At 41.7% G+C, this 25,426-nt stretch overlaps 1 protein-coding gene across 1 annotated transcript; it reads left to right on the top strand.

The window, feature by feature from the left end:
* The first annotated feature begins 2,113 nt into the window (after positions 1–2,113).
* Positions 2,114–20,022, top strand: DHTKD1 (dehydrogenase E1 and transketolase domain containing 1). Its single transcript, XM_084282454.1, has 17 exons — positions 2,114–2,318; positions 4,202–4,357; positions 5,111–5,322; positions 7,135–7,329; positions 7,658–7,927; positions 8,583–8,754; positions 10,300–10,498; positions 11,357–11,669; positions 12,679–12,763; positions 13,392–13,531; positions 13,971–14,121; positions 15,323–15,429; positions 16,496–16,660; positions 17,007–17,089; positions 18,149–18,318; positions 18,834–18,919; positions 19,414–20,022. Exons 1-17 carry the CDS (start codon positions 2,153–2,155, stop codon positions 19,513–19,515), a joined length of 2,772 nt encoding a protein of 923 aa, XP_084138580.1. The 5' UTR covers positions 2,114–2,152; the 3' UTR covers positions 19,516–20,022.
* The last annotated feature ends 5,404 nt before the right edge of the window (positions 20,023–25,426 follow it).

Genomic DNA, 25,426 nt, shown 5'->3' with positions numbered 1-25,426 from the left:
ATGAGCCAAAGTCAACAGAGCCTCTCTTTTATTACCCTAGATATAGTTACAGCAAGACTTTTCCCACAGGTAATCACGTCTCAGACAAGACGGTTATGCTGGCAAAAGTCTGTAAAGCACTTTACATCTTTAATTTTAATTTTTAATCACAAACAAATAAACAAAACCAACACACAACTCAACAGATAGACTTGATGAGATATATATTCCATAAACTCACACTTAGACTTGATTAAGGCAGTAAGTAAACCCTTATATATGCAAATATTTTATTACTCCTCTGGGATCCAGATTGTGTGGCTGAACCGCCGAATTTGGTCTTTCATAGCTCTGGAAGATTTTTAATGTTCAGCCCCATGTGTATCGGTGTTAATTGAGAAATACTCAACTAGCTCTTTATCTGCTTCGACGCAAAACCACGCTGATACCTGCTATTTGCTTAGGGACTGTGGAAAAGTATTTCATCATCCGTCTGCAACATTTGTGGGTTTTCCCTAGTGCAGAAAATTATTAAACTACATCGGAATTTTCTGCCTCTCTACAAAATGACGGTTTCTTTATCCTAATGTACACTAAAAATCGATACTAAAAACCATATCCTTTATTCTGTTGTGGTGTCATCTGTCTTTCTATGGCAGTAGCTTTTGGTTTTCTTTGCAGCTTTGAAGCTCGTTCCCTTTTTTTGCCCTCCCAGACTGGCTTTTACAAACCTGCACCAAACCAACCATCCCACCTGCAAGGAAGCGAAGCGGCCCCCATCCAGGAACTGTAAATAGCGTAAGATCCCTGGCCAGCTGTGGTGTCACAACCCATTTGGTTGCAAAATCCAGTTCCACCTGTTCCAACAGCACGTAGCCACTGTTTGATTTGAAGAAAGAAATGCTCTCTTCGATTTGATTTCCCTGTTGCGCAGGCAATCTAAAAAGCAGGCTCGGTTATCTTATTTCCACAGGCACAGCCAAGCCGGCGCCTCTCCTGCCTCTGGCCTGCACTCACACAAAGCTTACACGAAGCTTTTAGGTTTTGTTCAAACCTCAGTTCTCCTCAGCTCTTGTATTTTTTGGTAGGTTTTCCAGAGGCGGTGATGTTAATGTGTCTTTTGCCAGTCTAATCACAATCCAGCGTAACAAATGCACGGGGTTAAACTTTGATACTGAACCCACCGTGGCATTTTAACAGGGAATTCCAGGATACTGGGATGTGTTTCTGAAGTCACCTAAGGGGGCAGAAGGAGACTGAACACACAGAGAACACCTAAGGAATCGGACTGAACACAGAGATCACCTGTGGAATCAGAGTGAATATACAGAGGAGATCACCTAAAGAATTAAACTGAACACACAGAGATCACCTGAGGAGTCAGACTGATCACACAGAGATGACCTAAGGAATCACAAAATACACAGGGGAGATCACCTCAGGAATCAGATTGAATGCACAAAGGAGAAAAGCTGCCTGCAGTACCTAAAATATGTAATGGGCCATTTTGGTCTTTTATTTCTCGTTTTTCACTTTACATGGTCTTTCAAGTGCCGTAGTTAACATCTGGAAATCGATAACGGTCCTGGGATACTGACTGGAAGGATGAGGGGGAACAGGCTGAAGTTGCACCAGGGGAGGTTTAGGTTGGCTATTTGGAAGAACTCCTTTACTGAGAGGGTTGTTAGGCATTGCAGGGAAGTGGAGTCACCTCCCTGGAGGTCTTTAAAAGACATTAAGATGTAGAGCTTAGGGATATGGTTTAGTGGAGGACTGGTTAGTGTTAGGTCAGAGGTTGGACTCAGTGATCTTGGAGGTCTCTTCCAACCTAGGCAATTCTGTGATTCTGTGACACAAACACGCCTGAAAACCCTTGCAGCAACACCCTGAGGAGCTCAAACCTTCCACTCCAAGCCCCTCTTTGGTGACCACTGAACTCAGTTGCAACCACAGCGTGCCTGCCCCCGACCCACAGGGCAGAAAACGGGCGGAAAACCTCCCCCCCCTCCGCCGGCTGCACACCACCAGGCTCCGCTCCCTGCCTCTCCCCCAGCCCCCGGGCTCCCTCAGTGCTCGGGGCGGGCGGCTCCGGGCTCCTCCCCGCCGAGCCCGGGGGCGGTGGCGGCGGCGAGGCGGGCGGTTGGCTGCGGGCAGCCCGCTGTTAGCGGAGGCCATGGCGGCTGCGGGCCGGGCGGGCAGCGCCGTGTGGGGCTGGCCGTGGCGGGCCGGGCTGCGGCGCTGGTACCGCACGGAGCGCGGTGTGTACGGCTACAGGCCTCGAAAGGCGGCTGGGGAGAGCTCGGCGGAGCCCCGGAGAGCCGGGGAGAGCGGCGGAGCAGGTCCGGGGAGGGGGAGCCCGCAGCCCTCCCGCGGCACCGGGCTGAGGGGAGGGCGGCGAGCGGGGGGCGCAGGCGGTGCGGGGGGACCGCGGCTGGGGCGGGCTTGGCTTGGTTTGGTTCTTGTTTTTTTTTTTTCCATTTCTTATTTTATTTCACTTTGTTTCTTTGTTTTTCAATTCGTTTTATTAATTTTTATTTAATTCTATTCGTTTTTATTTTATTTCACGTTATTTCATTTTATTTCACCGTTTTTATGTAATTTTGTTTCATTTTATTATTTTAATTTTTATTTTACCTCATTTTACCTCATTTTTTTCACACTTTATCATTTTACCTCAATTTAATTTTTAATCTCATTCTTTACTTTATTTCACTTTTTCATTTTTTACTTCATTTAATTTTTTTTACTTCATTATTTTTCATTTCACTTCATCATTTTTCATCTCATTTTATTATTTTATTTCATTTTATTTCTTTTTATTATTTTTATTTCATTTCATTCTTCTCAGCCTTGCCGAGCCAACACATCTCTCTGAAAGCTTTAGGGGGCTTGGGGCTGTTTTTCCTTGTCCTGAGGCAGTTTTTCTGTTACCTGCCCTGCCGACGGCTGTCTGTGAGCAGCTCGAGTCCTTATCACAAAGTTGTTTTCTTCGGTTCCCCGTGAAGCGTGCTGATACCTTGCCAAACTCCATGGGCAGAAATAATTGTGCTTGGGCTGCACGGACTGCCAAAATCACCTTAGTCGAGTAAATGTGCTCCCGGAGAGATTTTCTTGCTCATAAAAGTACCAGTGTCATATGCCTTAAGTCTTTTATATTAATATATATTGGGCTTAAAGTAGCTAACTACATGTAATTCTCTTCTCTAGCAGTGATTGTGATGCTTTTAGCCCACTTTTATAGCACAGAAAAATAATTTTGAGCAGAAAGCTGCCGTAGAAGCATTGTCCCTGCATTAACTGCTAAGGAGACTGATGTGAATTAAGTCTCCTCATGAAGGAAGGGAAGCGTTAATATATTTTTATGCCACGTTTTAAAATTGCTTCTAAATGTCTTCCTTGCTGTAAGCATTGAGGGAGCAACCTGTTTGAAGGCCCCGACTACAGGAGCGGAGCGGCTGAACCAGTGCCAGCAGCTGAAATACAGAGAGCAAAGAAACAACTTTGTGAAATACTCTTGCTCTGAAATTACATGGTTTTGGAAAACGAAAAACTTCGCACCTGGATACTGTCAGCACTGTGTCTTTATCAGGGATAACAGACCACGCTAGAAACACATCATAAAAAATTATAATCCAGTATAAGATAATTCATTTGTAGCTGATTCTGTGTGCTATGTATTTTATTGAATATATATTTGATAAAAGGTATGTTCGCGTATTTGAATGTCTGGTATGTTTGACTCAGCATGGGCACATGCCGTTGGCTAGTGGCTCCTGCAGACACAGGCTTTTTAAGCTTTAGGAACTGAATTATTATCAAGACCCTATCTTCCCATCATCCCAGCAAGGAACAGGGTAGCATAAGTGTTATGATCAAGTCAGCTCAGGAAATAGGACTTTGCACACTGGTACCTTACCTTTCTCAAGTTGGATGTAGCCATCACCATAAAGAGACTAGAAGCAAAATGAAGTAGCTTTCCATATGTGTACAGGGGCAGCCATGAAGGAAATGTAAACTTGCTTGAAAATCTGATAAATAAGCAGATACAGCAGTTTGATGATAGGAGCTCTTGTGGGGTGATAAGGTTAAAAACCTGCTTAGGAAAAACCTTTCCAGCTCAAAGCTTGGTGGTTATCGATGGACAGAGTGCTCCTCTGCTGGTACTGTAAATGGATTAAATATGAGCATGTGCTATACCATTCTGCTTTCTTTTTGTGTTTAGTTGACCATGCTCTTGCTCGGTTAATAACTGCGTACTCTGAACATGGCCACAAAGCAGCCAAAATAAACCCACTGTGTGCTGGCCAAGCTGTTATGAATATGGTACCTGAAATCCGAGAGTTGACAGAAGTTCTTCAAGGCCCTCTCATTACCACAGGTAAGTCTGCAGCCTTATTGCAGCAAGTTTTTCTCCTGGCTGGTTTATTGAGAGGCTGCGTACTTTGCAGGCCAGCCAAATACTGAAGAGCAGTTCAATCAGTAATGTATTGTTGGACAAAAGGCTATTAACTTCAACCTACTTACATGTTTGCACAAATCATTGTGTAATGAATGGTTACCTCCTAGCATCTTCAGTAACCATGAAAAATTTTAATTGTACTTAAAACTGCTGAGGTTGTACATTAATTTCTGTAGCATTTTACAATTTAGCATATTTTTGACTGTGTAGTGAAGCTGTCATGGCACTGTGTAGAAGTCAAGATTTGTCTTTTCTCAGATCTTTGACTCTTACTGTGGCCTTGACAAAATGAGGGTCTCTCTCCATGCTATATTTTCTCCATCTACGAAATAGGCATTTACTGCTTCTGATGCACATAGGATTGGGATTCATCTCTCAGAGCAACAAAATGAATGCTATACCAGTCTCAAAAACAGTCACTCGGTGTCATCCACATTAAACTCATTCAGGACATTTTGAGCACCTTGCAAATAAGCATGAGACCCTCCTGTTAATAACACTCAAGTGTGCTTATAATTTTTTTCTTGAATTTTTAATTTAAATGAAGGAAAGGAAATGAGGACACGAATTTGTACTCTCAAAATCTTAATGTAATTGCAAGATGTCAGGTTATTTCTTAGTGCTTCCCCCCATCTCCCCACAAGTGACTTAATAACATTTATTTTTGACCAGGGCTTCTGAACATGGGAAAAGAAGAGGCCTCCCTGGAGGATGTATTGGCTTACCTTGACCATATATACTGCGGGCATATTTCCATAGAAACAAGCCAGCTTCCAACCTCGGAGGAGAGAAAATGGTTTGCTAAAAGGTTTGAAGAGTTAAAACAAGAAGCGTTTACAACTGAAGAGAAAAAGCACTTGTGCAAACTGATGTTGGAGTCCCAGGTACCTTGTTAACTATTATTTGATTCTAACAGAGTTGCAGAGTCTGTTTTGGATCCCCTGCTGCTCTGGACATTATCTGCTCAGGAAAAGAAGAATCACTACCCTAAAAGGTTTGACAGGGTCCAAGAAGAAGAAGAACAAGGTTTTGCCCCAAAAAGTGCAATGCATAAATGCAGGAATCTTCACTGGGAGTCATTGCTGAATTTACTTTGCAGCCATTATTGAAACATAGAGCAATGCTTTTTGATTTGCATTGATTTATTTGGAAATTATTTGGAGAAAAATATTTCCAACGAGATCCAAACTCCAAAGGCTCTTAGAACTAATTAGAACATACATTACATGAATGTGTCTCACAGACAATATATATTCCTTGACATCTGGAGACACAAGTAATGACCCTGCAAACCTGAGAGTAATCAGTCTTAGAAAGTGGGACTCTTTCCAACTAGTGATTTGACAGTGTATATTAAAAGTTCCTGGTTGGAACACAAGGTTGGGCACAACTCCATGAAATTTTGTGCTCTGTGTTCTCCTTTCACCCTCAGCTATAGCTTTACTCCATCTGTTTTACTAGCTTTAAAGCACAGTGTTTGTCAGGAGTTTGGGAGAACAAAACAGAGTTGTACTGAGGGTTTAGCCATGTAGTTGTGGTAAGTTTGCTGCTTTTCAGCAGAGGAACATGTATCCGGTACATTCTGTAATGAAGTAAAAGATTTATGTACTTGCAAAGTGTGCAGAGACAAATATTTCTTTACTGTGCAAAAGTTCAGTTTTCTCCTTCCCTCTCCCTGTGTTATCTAGAGGGATGGAAAGGTAGAAGAGCAGGATCTCTGAAGGTGTCCATGTTGCCAGTTTTACAAGTGTATGGAGTGTTAAATGTAATATAAACAAATGACTAAACAGAAGTATATGACACATCTCTTTTTTTTTTTTTTGCCTCTTGGGCAATTAAAAGAATTTGTTATGACACAGGAGGGTGAAAAGTGACATCAGGACCCTGAGGAATCCCATATTACCTTCAGTATGACCAGAACTGTACTTAGAGTATAGAATTTTAACTGTCAGGAAAAATGCTTCCGTGTGTGATCAGTTTTGTATATGTTCTTTAGAATTAAATGTTGCTTAACTAGAAGGTGTTCAGGAGTTGGCTTGGATCTTTGGCTGTGACTCAGTCTTCCCTTCTCAGTTACAGTCTTCGTTTATTTTCAGTCTTCAGTTGCAAAACACTGCAGACACTTCGATTGCTTCCAAAACTTTGTCACTTAAGAGAGCTGTCTAGGAATAGGGAAGTGGGAGGAGTGAAAGGAAAATACAGGAAATACAGATTCCTTTATTTTCCTTCTTTCAAGAATTCTTGTACCTATGTACTAAAGATTGTGTCTAATGTAATCAGTGAAACACTGCTTCTCTAGCACTTGATATCTCAGGATAGTTAAGACTTCTGCTGTAAAATTACTTATTTTACCATTGTTTTACTGTAAAATTACTTACATTACTGTTCCTTAATTTTCACTTAAGCCAGGTAAACTGTTAAGAAATTGGTAAATTGCTCTCATGTAGTTTTGTATCCGCCTCCTTCTGTGTTAGAGCAGCTTTAGCCCTCAATCCAACGTTTGTTCTACCTAAAAGGAGAAAAGCATATGTAGACATCATGGCTTCTGGTCTTAGCTTGGGGTGGTGGAGAATGAGCTGGGACTTTCAAGTGGTATGCTTAGGTTTGTCCAGGTACAAAAATAAATGATATTTCAATTTTATGAACAGAATACTGCTTGGCATAGCATAATACTGAAGTTCTTCTGTTTTTAACAGGAGTTTGATCGCTTCTTAGCCACAAAGTTTGCCACAGTGAAGCGATATGGTGGCGAAGGAGCAGAGAGTATGATGGGTTTCTTCCACGAGCTGTTCAAGATGTGTGCGTACAGTGGCGTGACAGACATCATCCTTGGCATGCCCCATCGTGGGAGACTTAACCTGCTCACGGGCTTACTTCAGCTTCCACCTGAGGTAAGAGATCTATTGGCAGTTGCTATGTGCCTGGTTTATTTGCAATGAATGAATAACCCCAAAATTTGTCTTGCTGCGAATGCTGGAGCAATCAAAGTTACCTTTGTGAGAGGGTGTTCTGCTCCTGTCAGTACCTCTGCCACATCTCCCTGAGAGACTGGCAAAAGAACTGTAATAAAGTTCTTTTTTGTGCTGGTATCTTAAGCAAACATGCTGTTTCAGGAGTAGGAAAGCATATGATCCTGGAAATGTTTTTCTTTTATTGTGTCTGTGAATTGGAAAGGGGATTTAACCAAGGTTTTTTTTTTTTTTTTTTTTTTCCATGCAGCTCATGTTCCGTAAGATGCGTGGTTTGAGTGAGTTTCCAGAGAATTCACCGGCCATTGGGGATGTGCTCTCCCACCTGACATCTTCTGTGGATCTTGACTTTGGTTCACACAGGCCTGTGCATGTCACCTTGCTCCCTAACCCCTCGCATTTAGAAGCAATCAATCCGGTGGCCGTGGGCAAGACGCGAGGAAGGCAGCAGTCTCTGCTTGACGGAGATTACTCCCCAGAGAGCTCTGCACAGCCTGGAGACAAAGTTATTTGCCTGCAGGTATTTTGCTCACAACTTCTAACTCACCTTTATAAGACTTCCTAGACTAGCATTTGAACAGAAATGGTGTATATAAAAATATCAAACAAAACTGAATTAATGTAGAATATGAAGAATTAGGATCTGCTTTATGAAGAAAGAGGAGGAGAAGGAAGGAGGATTTTTAGGTGACATACATGATAATATTGGTCTTCAAACAATTCCACTTCCTAGATTTCGAAAGTACTTATTTTAATACCTTGCATTGAGAGCCACATGTGTCTTTCCTCGCAGACCAGTTTTGCATTTAAACCATTTAGACTACCACTGCTAGCCTTCTTTTAAATTAAATGAGTTTGGAGAAGAGCTATCAACAAGGTTGAAAAATGCACAGGAAGGTTTAGAATTTTGTCATTTTACCACGGTACTGTTGAAGTAAGTCTTCTTATGCCTACTGGAATTGCTTCATACTCTCTTTTTTGGAGTTTCTTACACACATTTTTCCTAAAGTATCTGTTCTTGTCTCTATTTGTTATGGCAGGAGTAGGTATAAGTCTTGGCTTACTGCTATATAGCAAAGAGAGTAGCAAATCCTAATCCAGAGTTACTGTTTGTTGATTTTTCTATTCCTCCTGTGTTCTCTAATGAGATTTTTCCATCTTCTTCCCTATCGTAGGTTCATGGCGATGCTGCTTTCTCTGGGCAAGGCATTGTTCCTGAAACGCTGACCCTCTCTAATCTACCGCATTTCAGAGTTGGGGGGAGCATCCACCTGATTGTTAATAACCAGCTGGGTTATACCACTCCTCCAGAGCGAGGAAGATCATCACTCTACTGTAGTGATATTGGTATGTATAGGTTGAATCAGAAAGAAAATTGCCTCTTGTGTAAGGAAGGCTTTTTAACACCAGTGGGTTCCCGTGGCATGCTATTGCAATGGGCTTTTCGTATCAAGTGCTATCAACCCTAGAGAATTATAATAATCTATGCGCCTTTTGATAATAGAGTATCAATTCAAATTATTATTGATTATTGCCTCCTACTAGCAGAAATTCAAGTTCTAAAAATATGCCCTTCCCCATCTATTCCAGGGCAAAGGCTAATTGTCAAGGGAAAATCCTGTCATGCTTTTACAGAATGTTATAAAATATTTGCGAAATTTAGGTGAAGTCTTTAAATTTCTGCCATGTAATTGGCAGCTTTTAAAAATGTATTGTGGTGAAATGTGTAATAGATGTATTTTCAATATATCTTTTTAAATATAATGAAAACTATTCCCACCTTTTTTTTTTTTCTCTGAGTAAGACTTATTACTCAGCTACTCCTTCATTTTCTTGTTTTATTTATTGTCAGGTGAACTTGTTGAGCTTTTAATTGAAAGGCCATGATTAATGTTATTAATCATTTAATTGGGAGGCTCATGCCACTTCGAAGCTTAATCTTAGAAAGCCTTTTGCTTTGGGCTGATCTTTCTTGGTGATAAACAGATATTGCAATCAGCAAAACCACAGGCGTAGTAGTTATTTCCTTTGTGTAAGTCTCGTAGAATTGAGAATAACCTAGTGTGTGTATATATATATGAAGTATAATATCACCTGTTTTTCTTATGGCTTCATCAAAATGAACAGCTAGATTTCAATGAATCTGTTAAGGTATATAGCATATATTAGGAGTTTTTCTGTGGGCTGATTTTGTGGGGAGTTTTTGTCTGTTTTTTCTCCATCCTTAGTTTTTCTTTCTTCTTACCTGGTTATTGAGGGGTGTGTTACCCATATGGGGTTCAGGAGGAAATAGGATATTGGTCAGAAGTGGTAGAGTGACAGAAGCATCTTAGTTTACTTGAATTTGGGCAGAGAAAACACAAGAGGAGCATTGCTGAGAATGTTTGCATCCAAAATACAGGGAAGGGTGTTAAGATGTGTGAATTCTGCAGCATTCCCTTTAGTGAGAATTTTCTTCGTGCCTGGGGTGGCAATGGTTTGAATGACCACTAACTAGCAAAAAGATTTTGTCACCTGGATGGGTCTGTGGTAGTAGTTTATAGCTTAGGATAACAAGGAAACAAAACTGTTTTTGTTTGAAAGATGCAGTCAAATACTTCTTTCCCATTTCCTGAATACTTCCATTCAGATTAAGAAGAATTAAGGACTTTGTGTAGAAAATCTAATGGGAGTTTAGTGCTGGTAAAGAATTCGTGTTGAAACTGGGACAAATACAACAGGTTGAGCCAATTGCACCTTCTGGGAAGACTCCTTATCCCAACTGTCATCACAAAAAGCATGTTTTATAGGTTTCTTTTTGTTAAGTGCTGTACACATGCATTATATCTGTTTCCATTACTCTGGAAGGGGTTGGGTGTGATTGCTGTGACTACGTTTTGCATCCCTGGGCAGGTAAAATCGTTGGATGTGCAGTTATCCACGTAAACGGGGATGATCCTGAAGAAGTTGTCCGTGCCACGCGGCTGGCAGTCGAGTACCAGCGCCAGTTCCGCAGGGATGTGATAGTGGACTTGCTGTGCTACAGGCAGTGGGGCCACAATGAACTTGATGAGCCATTCTTCACCAACCCCAGCATGTACAAAATCATCAGGTAAGGGTACCACCACCTGCTGGGGGAACCCCAAACATGCTTTCTTCTACATCAGCTCAGTTTTGTTCACTACTGCAATAGTCTTTGTGTAATGATGATCCTTTGCCATACTGACAAGTCTTAATATAAGTGTAGCTACACTGATAGCAGCCCCTGTCTGATAATGGCACAAGAATAAAGATAACCGCTGGTCGTGGTTCTCTGATATGCAGCTTGATGCCTCTTGGAGACCAATCTTGCATATAGCCCTTGAATTTCAGGTTCATGACTGCTGTTAATCAGAAGGCAAAGTTGCTTACTGTGTGCCAGAGGGAAAGGTAGATTGTGTGGGAGAATTTGGAGGAAACTACACACAATGTGTGTTGTGTCCTTGCCTGGTCCTGCTGGTTCCATGGAGCCTCATCTTTACAAGCATTTAAATACAGTCAGATTCCATCTTGATCCCCAAAGAAAAATACTGGCCAATGAATTCTGGTATTTTATGTGGAGCATTTATGGAATCAGGTGCGTTGATTCTCAGCTAATTGTGAAATTCCACTGTCAGTTTGCCTAAAGAACAATACATAATAGCACAGAGCCAGCCTGAATGAGAGATTTTTTTTCTGGACTTACTTTTACCTGCAGCTGCCAACTGCAGGCACTTTCTTAAAGAAAGGACTGTAAAGTATGAATCCAGGAGAATTGTTACCTTACTGGAACTGCCAGGAAAGAAAACTTGACCCAGATTAGTATAATACACTAGGTGGTAATTTATTTTAGTTTTCCTTGGTACCTGACAATAGTATGGTGGCATTTCCCTGTTCTGCAGTGACACTTTTCAGGCTTAATGTCTCTGGTGTTTGATTCCCTCGCCCACAGATCCCGTAAGAGTATCCCAGACACGTATGCAGAACACCTAGTAGCTGCTGGGCTCATGACTGAGGTTGAAGTGTCTGAGATAAAGACGACCTACTATTCTAAACTGAGCGATCACCTTGCCAACATGACTTTGTACAGTCCACCTCCTACCAACCTGCAGGCTCACTGGAAAGGTTTGGTCGAGCCTTCTGCTAAAATCACCACCTGGGACACAGGAATGCCTATACCACTTCTGCAGTTTATTGGAATCAAGTCTGTAGAGGTGCCAGAAGAACTCCAGATGCACAGCCATCTCCTGAAGACTTATGCACAGGTCAGGATGTTTCTAGTCCTGTTGTTTAAAGGTATGACCCGTTCCAGGGAAAAACTCTTTAACTGACAAGGCTGCCAGTTAAAGAACAGCACAATCTTCTCTAGGAAAAACAGCTTGTTCTCTTTTTCAAGGCTGCTGTTACGCAATTCTTCTTTTATGTTCGAAGAAAAATACGTTCTCCCTCATATCTGACCATATATTTAACTTGTTATTTTAACAATATTTTGATATAATGAAGAAGAAACATGTAAAAAATACAGTTTGTTGTTCTAACAATGTTCTTACAAATATCATCTAAACTTCGTTATTGTAAGTACTTAAAAAAAAAAAAAAAAGAATCAGGAGATTGGTAACAGTGTATGCAGTGTGTAAAGCCAGTGATGTATGTGTTTATATATAAACTTGTGTACACATTTGGCCAAGTTTGAAAGTCACTGTGTTTGAGTCATAAGATTTTGTGCAATAACTGGATTGGTTTGGGTTTATGAATGTTTCACTTTGATGAATGATGACCATGGGCTGGCGTCTGGTCGACAGCTGTAGAGAAGCCATGAGCTGAATATTTCAGAAGGCTGGTTCTTGCCTTCCCAGCCCCAGCGGGAAGTCTGGGTGTTATCATTCATCTGCAATTCTGCAGATAGAGAATTCTGGAGACTGAAATACTTACACCTGGTGTCTTTCAGCACTACACCAAGTCTGTCAGTAGCCTGCTCTCTGCTCTGCTAAGACTTTTTAGTATTTCAAGACTAAGATCTAATCTGTCAATCTAAAGTTTGTTGACTGGTTAGTGAACAAATGGGTTATACATGGTTTTGTGGTCTGCAGGGGCAGCCTTCTGCAGTTCGTGCATGTATTCCAAATCAAACCAACCAAAATTGGCTGCTGGAAAAATAGTATTTCTCTCTACAGCATTTGTTTTCCTAACTTCTAATACTGATCTGTGCCACAACGATGCATAAAGATGGAAGAAGGCAAAATAGTAACCTTTCCTTCTTACTTACTTTTTTAGTCAAGAGTTCAAAAAATGGAGGAAGGAAAAAAGCTGGACTGGGCAACAGCTGAAACTTTAGCGTTTGGTTCTTTGCTGTGCCAAGGTAAGAGGTAACTAGACAGCAAACAATGAATTATTTTTTGCTTTGACGTCTGTAAAGTATAACATTAAGCTTTTTAGGTGTTTCTAAGCCCAAAGATTGATATGCTGAGTAAATTTGACAATTTGTATTTGCATGGTAGCAAGGGAACATAAGTGTGAGTCCTGTATGTCACCAATACTTGTAGATTGGCTACTAAATTTCTTCAAAGAATTGTTGCTCCCTCCCATCCCCTCGAAAAGCTGGTGCTCAGTGCTGTGCACATGAGCAATGCATGTGGCATCAGTTGGGCCTCCCACATGCTTACCTTTTATAGTGTTTCATGCTGTGATTAATTTCCTCCTTCTCTAGTCTGAATTCGTGTTTCAGTTTACATGGGGTACAGGATGCACATATTTTGCGGTTTGCTTCAGCAAACTGTGTAGTTACAAACGCTTAACCCAAAATAATTTTTGGCTGCGAAGAGGAGAAATGAGATGTGTGAGCATCTCTGTGAGATGGAGCTGGTGGTGGTTAAGAATTCCCACTCAGATTTGATTTTGCTGATGAGGAGAAATCCAGGAAGTTACTGTCCTGCATGTCTTTTATTGTATGATAAACTAATCCAATGTTCTGCTTATTGCTTGGCAAGGGTTTAATGTCAGACTAAGTGGACAGGACGTCGGCAGAGGAACCTTTAGCCAGCGACACGCGATGTTAGTTTGCCAAGAAACAGATGATACCTACATTCCTCTGAATCATATGTCCCCAGACCAGAAGGGTTTCCTCGAGGTAGGTTCTGCGGTCCACAAGACAATGTTCTTCAAGTTGTGCTGAAAGAGTGCAGATTTTAAAACTGCTGAGGCACATGTACGTAATCTGTATATTCTGACAAAGCCCAGATACGGAGGCATAAAACCCACCTGATTGTGGGTTAAGGAGAGCCTAGCTAAAGGCAGATGACTGATTTGTGCTTTCCTGTAGCAAGTTGATAGTTGTGCATGGTTAGTTACCCTCTTTAACAAGGGGTTCTGCCTTTCCTTGAGAGATCACCTATTATTTTTCTTCCCTCAGTGCCTTCCTTCAAAAGCAAAAGAGAGGTGACCGTGAATTGCGTTTAGGAGTGCATGTCCTCAGTGTGCCTAGCACTGATGTGCCTGGTTCCAAAGGTTCTTTGCCCTGGGTTGTCATCTCTCTCACCTGCCCCTCCCAACAATTTCCTTTCTGTTAGGTGAGTAACAGTCCCTTGTCTGAAGAAGCTGTGCTTGGTTTTGAATATGGAATGAGTATTGAGAGCCCTAAGTTACTGCCAATTTGGGAAGCTCAATTTGGAGACTTCTTTAATGGAGCCCAGATAATATTTGACACTTTCATCTCTGGAGGTGAGTGTACAAGGAGCTAATTCATATGTTTGCAATAAATCATTTGTAGCCAGTATAGTTTTAGAAAATCCTTTAGCTTTAAAGTAAAAGGGCAATGTGTTGAGAAAAAGAATTGTTTTCTCAATAAGTCTTGTGAGCTTGCCTACTTGATCCCAACTTCAGTGCAGATTTTCTCTGAAGACAGTCCGTCTAAAATGAGAGACCTCATCCTTGACAGAAAAGTTATTCTGAAAGCACAGTTGATTATGTTTATGACCTTTCTTCCCGCTTCCCCCTATTTATTTTACAGTGTGCATATATTTTTAATAGCTTCTTAGGATGTACTGTTCCTTCATGAGGCATATGAAAAGTTCCTGAAGCAATATAGAAAGAAATTAGTGATGATTTAAAAACAAACAGGAAAAAAAAGTGCTAAAACCAACGTCTCAGTTTGACTTTTGCACATTTTCCGAATGCTCAGATGTTGCAAAAAGACCTTTCGGGGTTGAAACAGGCTGAGCAAATGCTAAGATGGATTTCTGAAGTGGGGTTCCTTGAGTGTAAGAGTCCAGAGTATTGGCATCTAGTTTCAGTTAGGCCTCTATGTTCACTCTGTAACCACAGATGGTAATTGCAAGAGGCCCTCTTATCCCACCCATTCTCATGAATTACCTCCTGGATTTGACTGTAATCTCTTAAATAGTGCAGGGGCTTTGACAGAGCCCAGGGGAGCTCACTTGTGGCTGGCATTGCTGTGTTAGGCAGGACTGGCTGATGGGCTGCTGCCTGCTTCATACCTGCACAGGACTAAATGACAAGGTATACAGAAAAGATGCCATGAGTTATGGTTAGGAGCTTTCATATTGAGGAGAAGAATTTTGTGGATGCCTGTTAATAACAGTGCCATTAAGAGGATTTTCTCATAATGTGGTGATGTTTCCGAGTAAGTTCTAAAACTTTCACTGCTCAACATGAAGCCTTAAGAGCCCTGAAAGCCCAAAGTTTCATGACAATTTCAGAAACATCAGATCATCTTATGCATGCTGTTTCACAGCTGTGAATCTCACAGCTAAACACAACAGCATGTTTCTGGTTTGTACTTAATGATGTGGAAATCAGCCATACTCTTATCGTCCCCAGTGGTTCATGCAAAGTAATGACTGTTCAGGGGCTTTATGTTCTGTTGAAATCATTTTTCCTTCTTTCTCATTGTTTGTTTTAGGGGAGGCCAAATGGCTCCTGCAGAGTGGGATAGTAATTCTTCTTCCCCATGGCTACGATGGTGCAGGCCCTGAGCACTCATCCTGCCGGATGGAACGTTTCCTGCAGGTACCCCTCCTCACCTCCCTTCTCACACTCACGTATTCCCCATCACAGCACTGGCAAACAGTGCTCTGGGAGTCTTGCCACAAAATACCATGTTCCTGATGTACATGCTACTGACTTCAGAAGCTGGAGACTTACCAGGATCTCACCATAGAAATGGGCTGGGCTGAAAGTAGAGGAAGAAAGGGGACAGACATGCAGGTCTACAAGTGGTGAGGAAGCAGCATTGGTTTAAATACTACCACAGCAGCTCTGCTGCAAGATTCTGGTTGAACTTTGTAATAATAGATGCTTGTTGTTTCTCTTAGATCTCTGTCACCTGCCCAACCATGTGTGTGGTAACATGAAATTTTGTAATGAGATTTTCAGTGTTTGCAAAGGCCCTGTGCCCTCTGCAAATGTCCCTGGTGGGGTGTGCTTCAGTACTGCCTGCTGTCACTTTTCTGATTGCTGCTCTTCAGCAATGTGCTGTACCGCAGAATGAGTCCAGTAGCAAGACAGAATTGCTGTATTGCAAGTAGCAGACCTTTAATGGGCACTTCTTAGAGAAAGCGTTCTGGGGTTGGCATTGTAAATGGGCAGCCACCCGCCTGTGCAAGCCACTTACGATGTTCCCACTGCACAGACTGTACAAGCAGAACACTGGGCGCTATTAAATAGCAGTAAGTAAATTTGTGGCACATTTTTGCAAAAAAAAAAATAAAATCTGTTGTTATGCCATTGTGACTGTAGTAAGTAAATGAAAGCCTTTTTGATTGAGTAATGGCTTAGGGAAGAGCTTGGAGCATCTTTAGGGGTGCTGCCATTCTGATGAAATTGTCATGACTGTCCACTGTTAGAAGAACTGGCATGCCTTGGTTATGATGTAGTTGAAGGAGGCCTTCAGATACAGTATTACCAGGTAAATGGTAAAGCCATTTCTCTGAAATTGCTTTTCCCTTGCTGTCAGCATTTGAATTGAGATACTTTTCTCCCATTGTTACACCAGTAAGCATGTCTTATGGCTTAAACTCCTGTATATTTGGCTCACTAATTCTTTCTTGATAAGTTATTGCTGTGTTCCCCTTAGATGTGTGACAGCTCAGAAGAAGGAGTTGATGGGGACCAGGTGAACATGTCGATTGTGCATCCCACCACCCCAGCTCAGTATTTCCATTTACTCCGGCGGCAAATGGTCCGGAACTTCAGGAAACCTCTCATTGTTGCCTCTCCCAAAGTGCTACTCAGGCTCCCTGTAAGCTGGAAAACTTCCTTTTTCTTTTTCCTCCTGTTCTGTGTTCTCTTTCTCTTTGCTTTTCCTCTGTGTTCTCCTCTCTCGGTTTTGGGGTGAAATCAATGGGGTTTTGCCTGTTAGGGGCAGGGTAGGTTGAGGACTAAAGCTGGGTGGCGGTGAGCTTGAAGTAAGAGTGATTCTGGGTCCAGTGGTGTTCTTCAGAATCTTACCGTTCTGTCTTTCACCTGTGGGAGTGGGAATGGGAGGGGAGAGTGAATGTATCTTTTACTTACCAAAACCTTGTCCCAGACAGGGCCAGAGAGAAAAGGGACCAAGTTTTGGTAACTTCTGACTCTCCCCCATTTAGGCTGCTGTGTCAAGTTTTGAAGAAATGGCTCCAAGGACAACGTTCAAACCTGTCATTGGTGACTCCTCAGTAGATCCTAAAAGGTAGCTCTACTTTCCTACAAGGGAAGCTCAGAAAGGAAGTCTTGTCCCTCTCTTCTACCTAATAGCTCAAGGCTGAGGTGTTGTGAAAGATGTGACTTTTTTAGGGGGGAAGTATCTGTATGGGGAGTGACTTAGGGTTTTACTTGTTTCCCTCCCTTTCTTCTGCTTGCCTGTTGGTAGTTATCATACCTGTCTTCATAATAATAAAGTGTTGAGGATTGCAGCCCTTGCCTCCAGTGAGAGGCTGTGATCAGAGTTACTAATCTGATGGATGCTGTTGTGAACCATGGCTGGTAGCTAGCAGTCACTGGGAGCAGCTGTTCTGTGAAGAGAAGAAGAATTTTTGTTCTGCTGTCAGGCCGCTTGAGCTGATGAAGTGAAGTTAGGGCAATAACAAATCTTTGTGTGTGTATTATCTCCCTCCTTTAAGATATGAATTTGGAGAACCCCGTTCACAAAGGGCAATTTATATTTTTCCCTCCTAATGTTCTTATCTGTTCCCTCTCCTAGTTGTGTAATCACAAGGCTGGAAGTGTCTTAGCATCTTTGTTTTTTAAGAGGAGCAGTGAGGCACAAAGGGTGAGGTTTCTCTCTTTGCCTTTGTCCATTAAGCTCAGACAGCTAAGACCTCTCTGATAACTGTAAACAATTGCGTATCTCCCGAAGGCAGTTGCTCTTAGGCATGGGAGAGAATTGTCCTCTGGAGGCGCTTCTCTCCCACTCTGTTCTATTCTCTACAGAGAGAGCACAGATAACTAACTTAGATGAAGAATTTAATTTTAGATAGTTAAAAGGCTGAGTTAAAGCTGAAGAAACAGGACATTTGGGCCCTGGCCTACTGTGCCCACAGGTTAGTTTCTCAGCTAGTTTGTCAGGGAGTGGGATGGAAAGGAAGACAAAAAAAGAAAAGATGGTCTAGGGTAGCAGTTCAGCTTCGTACAACTCAATTTGTACATCATCTTTAAAGTTTGGCTGGTTGCTTTTATGAAAGGTGTGAAAATGTTAGGCAGAGAGTTTCTGTGAAACACTAAACTTGGAAACGCTCCTATTTTTCTTTAGTGTCACCCAAGTGGTGCTCTGTTCTGGTAAACATTACTACGCTTTGGTGAAGCAAAGGGAGACGCTAGGAGACAAACAGCACAACGTAGCTATTTTGAGACTGGAAGAACTCTGTCCTTTCCCCCTGGAAGCTCTACAGCAAGAGTTGAACAAATACAACCGTGCCAAAGGTAAGCAAGATTTTTACCTTTTTCTTTCTGACCTCTTTGAAATTCTAAACTAAATCTGTTGCTTGCCTTTTAGGGTGAAGAGCTGTAGTGGTATTTTCCTCTTTGCTCTTCCCCCCATATATCTGGTGTTTCTGGAGTGGGATAATACAGGTGTTTGCCATGTGTGCTAAAAGAGTTTGTCTCTGCTATTGTTAGCTTCTCTAAACCACTGCTGAAAATCAGAGTGAACCGTATGGGACATTTTTGCGTTGATCTTTTCTACCCAGTCCTTTAAGTATTATTTGAAAATGATGGTAAAATAGAAGAGCGTACCCACAGCGTGCCCTAATGGTGGACATGCTTTTAGTTTGACTGCAGCAAGCGATGACTTGTAATGAATTCAGTCTCATAAGAATTCATTTCAAAGAAAGTACCAAGGCAAAAAAGTCAGAGGTGCTACAACAGAAAAACATAGCTTTCTTGAGCTACTGAAAAGATAAACGTGTGCTTCTAATGTACCATTTTCCTTCCTTTAGTCTTCACCTGGAGTCAGGAAGAACCACAGAACATGGGTCCATGGTCCTTTGTGTCACCACGGTTTGAAAAGCAGCTGGGGGTTAAGGTAAGATGTCCCCATGGTGCTCTGGTCTTTAAAATGAACTTCAAAGTTATTCTTGACTGCAAAATTCTGTGATGCTTACGTGTAAAACCTAACACATAAATCCTAACCTAGTGCCTAAACTTGAATGTGTGTTCTAATTTTAGCTACTTAGGCTTTTTATAGCACTGTTTACTAGTGATGAACAGGTCTGGAGCTTTCTTTTACTGTTTAGTCTAAGTAGGCAGGGTGATGAAAGATCCCAGGTAGGAAACAACATGCTTAAGGTGCCACAGCGAGCAGGAGGAGAATCTGAAGCTGCTGTTTGCTGTGGCAGATTGAACACTGTAATGGTCTTGGAACTGTAGTCGCAGGGAGATGAAGGAAAACTTCCTGCAGCACCTCCAACTGGAACTGCCCAGTATCTGACAATAGGTATCACTGTGGCATCAGAGAACCTCAAGATATGGCGCTATGTTTGTGCTTCACTAATCTTTTCCTACTGGCTCTAATTTCAGCTCGCTCTTGTGAGTAGACCTCCTTTACCAGCCCCAGCAGTTGGCATTGGAACCCTCCACCAGCAGCAGCAGGAAGACATTCTTACCAAGACGTTCATCTAAATTTTCATCGGACAGCCTACTCGTGTAGTCAGTCATGTTTGTTGCCGTCCTCCTGCGAAGAAGAACAAAAGCCAGATCCTTAGGACTCTTAATTTTCCAAAATGGGAAAAAGAATGGAACAAGTTCTGTATTGGTGAAGCAATTTTTTCATATGGGGACATACCTAAAGATGAAAGCTGATGCCTGTTACTCTAGATAGGTTTTTTGTTCTTTTGTAGCATTTTCTACAAGAGATCTTTTAAAAGTTTTTAAAAATTGCAGTCCAGGGGGAAGATCAGTGAGGTAGGTATGAAATACCTTGTATCCGATCGCTTATCTGCATTTGTCAGTTCTCTGGGGTGGTGTATGTGTGGAAACAGCTTCTCATTTCCACAGAAGTGTTAGTGCTGTTGGGTTGAGTAAATGCTTCCCCGTGCCTGGGAATGAGCCATTTCTATAGCAGAGTGTTGTGGATTTTCTCATTTCTTTTCCTGTGGACTTGCAATTAAATCTGTGCAATTGTTGGTATTCTTCTAATGTGCATAGCCTGAAGGGATAAGGGTTGTTAAAGCAGGATTCCTGGGGGCACCTAGCAGGATCTCTCCTGAAGGCTTCAGGCACTGGTTTCTCCTCAGGAGGAGAAGCAGTGCTTTCACATTGAGCTTGCAGGGTGGGAGGTGTGCTGCAGTGAGGCTCATAGTGTATTTTAGAACCCAGTTTTGTAGAAGCCAATCAGTTTGGCTACCCATAGAGTTTGGCTACCAGTTTGGTACCCAAGAGGCTACCCTGAAAAGTGATGTTTCTCCCTACCCAGAAAATTCTTCTCAGTGTCCACTGTCTATTTTCTTAATTGTTTTTGAGGGCTTGCCTCTGTTCAGTTTCTTCTTCCCTAGTTCCTATACAAAATCTTGCTTATGCTGTAAGAAGGCTGAAAGCGTGACCAAGAGCAAAGAGTTCAAAACTGTGGCAAGACAGATAAAGCAGGCTGAAAAGAGTTTGAGCAACCCTTGTTGAAAGCTATAATAGCGAGGCCTGTTCTGAGTACGCCAGAAGCTTGAAGGTTGAGGGGTGGCAGAATTAGAAGGTCAAACGGGCTTCTCACCAAAAAAAAAAAAAAAAAAAAAAAAAAGCTGTAGTGAAAAAAAAATCTCATGGCTTATTTTGGTTTGGTTTTTAGTTTGGGCAAAGTTCCCATGTGGAGGCATGTTGTGAGGCTCCTGAGCAAAACCTTTTCTTTGCAGTGAAAAGCTGTGGTATCAAAACAGGTTATAGAAGAAAACATGTTAAAGAAGAAATAAGTGACATGGATCGCAGCAAATGGCAACAGGAGGTTAGTGAAGTGGGTTTTCTGAAGGAGTTCAAACAGATACTGATGTTCAAGCCACATGAAGTTCCTAAAACGCAGGCAGCAGACAAAAGTTTTCTTTTTAATGCTATGGCACACTTCAAAATTTTGTGAGAATATTGATTGGTCCCCAAATTGATGTGTGTTTTTAGAGGTAATATGGTTTATTAACTTTCAATCTATTTATTACCTTTTTTTTTTTTTTTTTTAACTGAAAAACTTTCAGGAAACTGAAATAGAGAACCAGACTACGATGAAGTGTTAAAATCATGGTCTCCTACTTGCTGATATGAAGCCTTCCCTATGAAGGAATAAAGCAACCTTTGCTGGAGGCAAGCCAGTAGTTTAACATTTAAATGACTTGCGATCCCGAATGTGCTTTACAAATAATGTCCATAACTTCTCAGGCAGAATTTCACTTTAATTTATGAAGTGCTGCAACAGAAAAACTGTGCATTGGAGCTCTCTGGATCACTGCCATTCAATGAAGAGAAAAAAACATAATCTTTGCATCTAAAGCCCACTCTTTTCAGACTCCTTTTGTGTGTGGGTTTGGAAACTACGCCTGAGTATGGTTGTCTTTTTCCCCCCTTTTTCTAAAGCAGATGTTCTTATCCTTGGTAATAAGTTTCCTAGAAGCATGGCTTTTCTCATGAGCAGCAGTCAACAGCTTGCCATTTTTTGTATTCTGTTAAGCTGAATATATACAATTTCATATATTCTTTTCTTTAAATATGCCATAGGAAAAACAAAAATGCAATGTTTTTTTTTGTTGTTTTTTTTTTTTGTTTGTTTGTAGCACCTTCTTCAGGGGGAAAATGGTCAGGATTTGGTTCCTACTTGAAGAATAGGTAGTCAGGTGGGACTCCTGCTGTAATCTCTCTCTATTCATAGAATCATTTAGGTTGGAAAAGAACTCTAAGATCATCTGATCCAACCTTTAAGCCCCCACACCTGAAGCAGTGTGAACCTTGGAAGGGCTGCAGGTGGATGTGTACATTTTGTTAGCAGTAATGTTTGAATCATCTTTCAGTGGAATGGTCAAGGTTTTTCTTGCATGACAGGGAAACCTGTACAAATGAAAAACTAATTCTAACTCAGAATCCTAAATGACAGAAAAGAAGCTTTGATGCACAACTTGCACTAAACACAACAGAACCTTATGTTTCTACAGAACCAAGAACCACGCAGGTTTCTAGGAATTTTCTCATGCTGAGCTAAAGAAAGACTGTCTGTCTTGATTTTTCTTAGTTCCTTTTCAAATCTTTTATTTTTCACAGAAACATCAGAATTTACAGTATTCTTCATATGGCACTAAAATAAATAATAAACAGTTAAAAAGCCAGAGCTCCTCTAGGTACGTGGCCTTTTTGGCTTTGGAGAAGCCCTGTTCCAGCAACAAGACAAGGTGAGCAGGAGAGGAGAGTGACAGCAATGCTAAAACAAGTTCTGCTGAGCCCTCATAAAAAAGGAGTGACCACAAGACTTCCCCTTCTCACTGCTTCTCTTGAAACCCATCTCCCTCCACCCAGAACCATTCTCCTTTCCTCTACGATGTGTGGGATCTCTGCATTCAGAGGACTAGTGTCAGTGTCAGCCAGAGCTTCACAAGGGATTCATAGGGGCTTCTTAAAGGCTCTGTTACACCACTGCCCTTTTCCTTCTGCTTGTGTGACTTTTTCAACTTTACGTGTTTCGAAGAAATGCTAAAAAAAAAAAAAAAAAAAAAAGCCCTTTGCCTGCTAGTTGCCAAACTGCTCTCTACTCCCACCTGGTGAGATATTTCTGTAGCCAAATGCTACCCCAGCAGTTCCTGGCTGGAAAGCCTTAGCACTCCCTGAGGGAAGGTTTCAGCACAGTTGCCAGCTGGGTAAAAGCAAGAAATCAGTATTGGGAAGCAAGAGATAAATGAGCACAATGTTGACTTTAAGCAGGAGAATAATGAAGACAAATGGCAAAAGGAGGCAAAAGCTGCCCTCAGTGTTGACTGTCCCAAGGCAGCGCTCCCATCACCACAGTATTTTCCCCAGCATTTTGTCTTTTATGGTCTCAGTGGCAGTGTGAGTTTGGCACCTCCCCATGTCTCCCAAAGTTGTTTGGGGGAGCATGCCTGTATAAACCAAAGCCACTGTGCACAAAACACCTTTTTGAAGAGGCAAGTGGGGTTTAACCTAATAGAATACGGCCGGGGGAACAGCTCCCAAAAGCTGCTCTGAAGCACAGTTTGATATCATACCCTAATTAACTCACTCATTCATTCATTCATCTATATGACCCAGAAGTAACCTCTGTAATCTCGGTTCTGTAGCCTGTTTCATGTAACTTCTTTATCGCATCACAGTGACATGAAGTCATATTTCTTTCATTTTGCTGTAGCAAAATTCACAACTTTTTAGGCATTCTGAATAGCTTTATCTAATCAAAACACATTCTGGTTTAAACTTCTGCTCTGAGTGCCCAGGGATTTCTTTCCATGGTCCCTGAGCGGTGTACTCGTCCATGTAGAAATCCCATTTCCTGAGAACAGCTGGAGCTCTGCCTGTCCTTTACTTCTTACTGTTTTTTACCATAAATATGTAATATCAGCAGCTGCACTCTTACAGAAATATGGTTATATTTTGCTTGGATATAGCAGAATACTTGGGGTGTGTGCTTCAGTTTTTCAGAGGCTTTGTCCAAACAGGCGGTGGTTGTGCTTGGTGCTTTTTGTACAAATTATCTCTCATACTCTGCTCACAAAGAACCTCTGTATCAGTAAGTAGTAAAAGGAGGCAGAAGAGTAGCGTTACTTTGGCTGCAGCTGTAGCTAAGAAAGTTGTACAGCATAAACATCACCTTTGACTCCAAACTGATGGTTACATAAAGCCACATTTTCTCACTATGACAGCACGCAAAAGGGAAGAACAGACCCAACATTTTGAGTGTCCCATTTCCTGAACCTGACCTTGTTATGCACCACTCACACACAGGCTGTGCAGGTTTATCTAGCCAAATAAAGGACACTTGAATGCTCAGACACAGCTATTACTGTAGTGCTGCTCAGTCCCCAAGCCCAGTGCTGCTGTGCCATGTAGCCACCCAGGGATGCTGGGGTAAGGAAGAGAGAGCTTTGGCACTGCTCTCTTGGTGTCGCTGATGCAGATTTGTCTGCAAAATGCTGCTCTCTTGTGATGGCCAACAGCTACAAGGAGCAAGACAAAGCCCTTGCTGAGTTAGATGTTAACACCGTTTCCCCCACTGCTTTTGGATGCATGCAAAGCTGTTTTCCTTCTACGTGCCTCTGCATGCAGACTTGGCTCACCCTGCACGAATGCTGGTTTGCTTTTGCAAGGCTGGGACTCGTTGCCTTTAGAGGCCCTCAGTGCCCCTGTGTTCAGGCTGGGTACCCAGTTCCATACAAAATCCTGGGCAGAGAAGGAGGCGTTTGGGCTTATGTCTGATGGAGATCACCTTTACTGCTTCTGTGGTGATACACTTGTGAATTTACCCAATTTGAAAGCATTTCAGAAAAGAGAAATTGTGAAAGCGCCAGATGGGGGTGCTGACTGACAATGGGAGTGAGTTTTCTGTTTGTGCTCAGGAAAGTGCCAGATGAAACACAATGAAAGTTGGGTGAGTGGGTAACAGAGTACGACCCAGTAGGACCCACATGAGAACTTTTGGGTCATTTAAAAAGTAGAAATGAATCTTCATGTGCTGTTAGATAGTAAAAAACAAACAAACAAACAAACAAACAACTGACTAGAAAGAGAGGAAGTGTTACAGCACTTGCACCTTGTAGCATGCGAGATGAAATGTGCAAGTCAAGGACACATGCTCAGGATTGTCAGGTGGAATTGCAAGACGGGAAGAAAAGACATCAAAGGAAAGAGATGTTAGGTCGAGCATTTCATTAAAGACAGCAGTAACTCAGTTACAGAAGAAGAAACATCAGGAAAATAAATACAATAAATATTTTAGTAAGTGATGTTATTTTAGATTTGAAATAAATGTAGTCTGAAATTTGAAGGCTTACAATTTTGAACACCCCAGAAGTATTCATTTGGAACAAGCAAAGAAAACAAATTTGCATTTTTTTTAAACCTCAGCCACTGGGAACCCGTTGTTGATGATGCCGTGATATTTCTTCAGCATACTTGCAGTGGTGTATCTGTGTTAGTACAGATTGGGGAAACCTCCTGGATCTTTTATCAATCATCAAAACAGGGACCAGCAACTTACAGGTATGGAGGTTTGCTGTGAGTGAGGACCTGTAATTTAAGGACTGCGTCAGCATGGCTAAAAATCTGAACACAGGTTAACTGCAAGAAGCTACCTGGAGCTCAGCTATTAACCCAGACATCTACAAGTAAGACACAAGGCCAATTAATGATGAATACTTATGCTTTAAATCACACATAAATCCTGCAGTAAATTCTAATAAACATCATTTTATAGACCATCACCTGCTGCAACAGAAAGCTCCTTAGAAGGATTTGATACTGGTTTCTGTGATACCCATTCCCACTCCAGATATTCTCATATTTCAGGGTCAGTTTACCAATGTACCCATAATATTATTAAACTGGGACATACCCATGATTTTAT

Source organism: Netta rufina (assembly GCF_964035555.1).
Source record: "Netta rufina genome assembly, chromosome: 1".
NCBI lineage: Eukaryota > Metazoa > Chordata > Aves > Anseriformes > Anatidae > Netta > Netta rufina.
Note: the sequence above shows the minus strand (reverse complement) of the source record. Positions and strands in the feature narration are given on the sequence as shown.

Coding starts and splice junctions, on each gene's coding strand:
- DHTKD1 (XM_084282454.1), top strand. CDS start 2,153: ATGGCGGCTGCGGGCCGGGCGGGCAGCGCCGTGTGGGGCTGGCCGTGG. Junction 12,764..13,391: donor TGGTTCTTTGCTGTGCCAAG/GTAAGAGGTAAC, acceptor TTGCTTGGCAAG/GGTTTAATGTCAGACTAAGT. Junction 18,319..18,833: donor CAAATACAACCGTGCCAAAG/GTAAGCAAGATT, acceptor TCCTTCCTTTAG/TCTTCACCTGGAGTCAGGAA.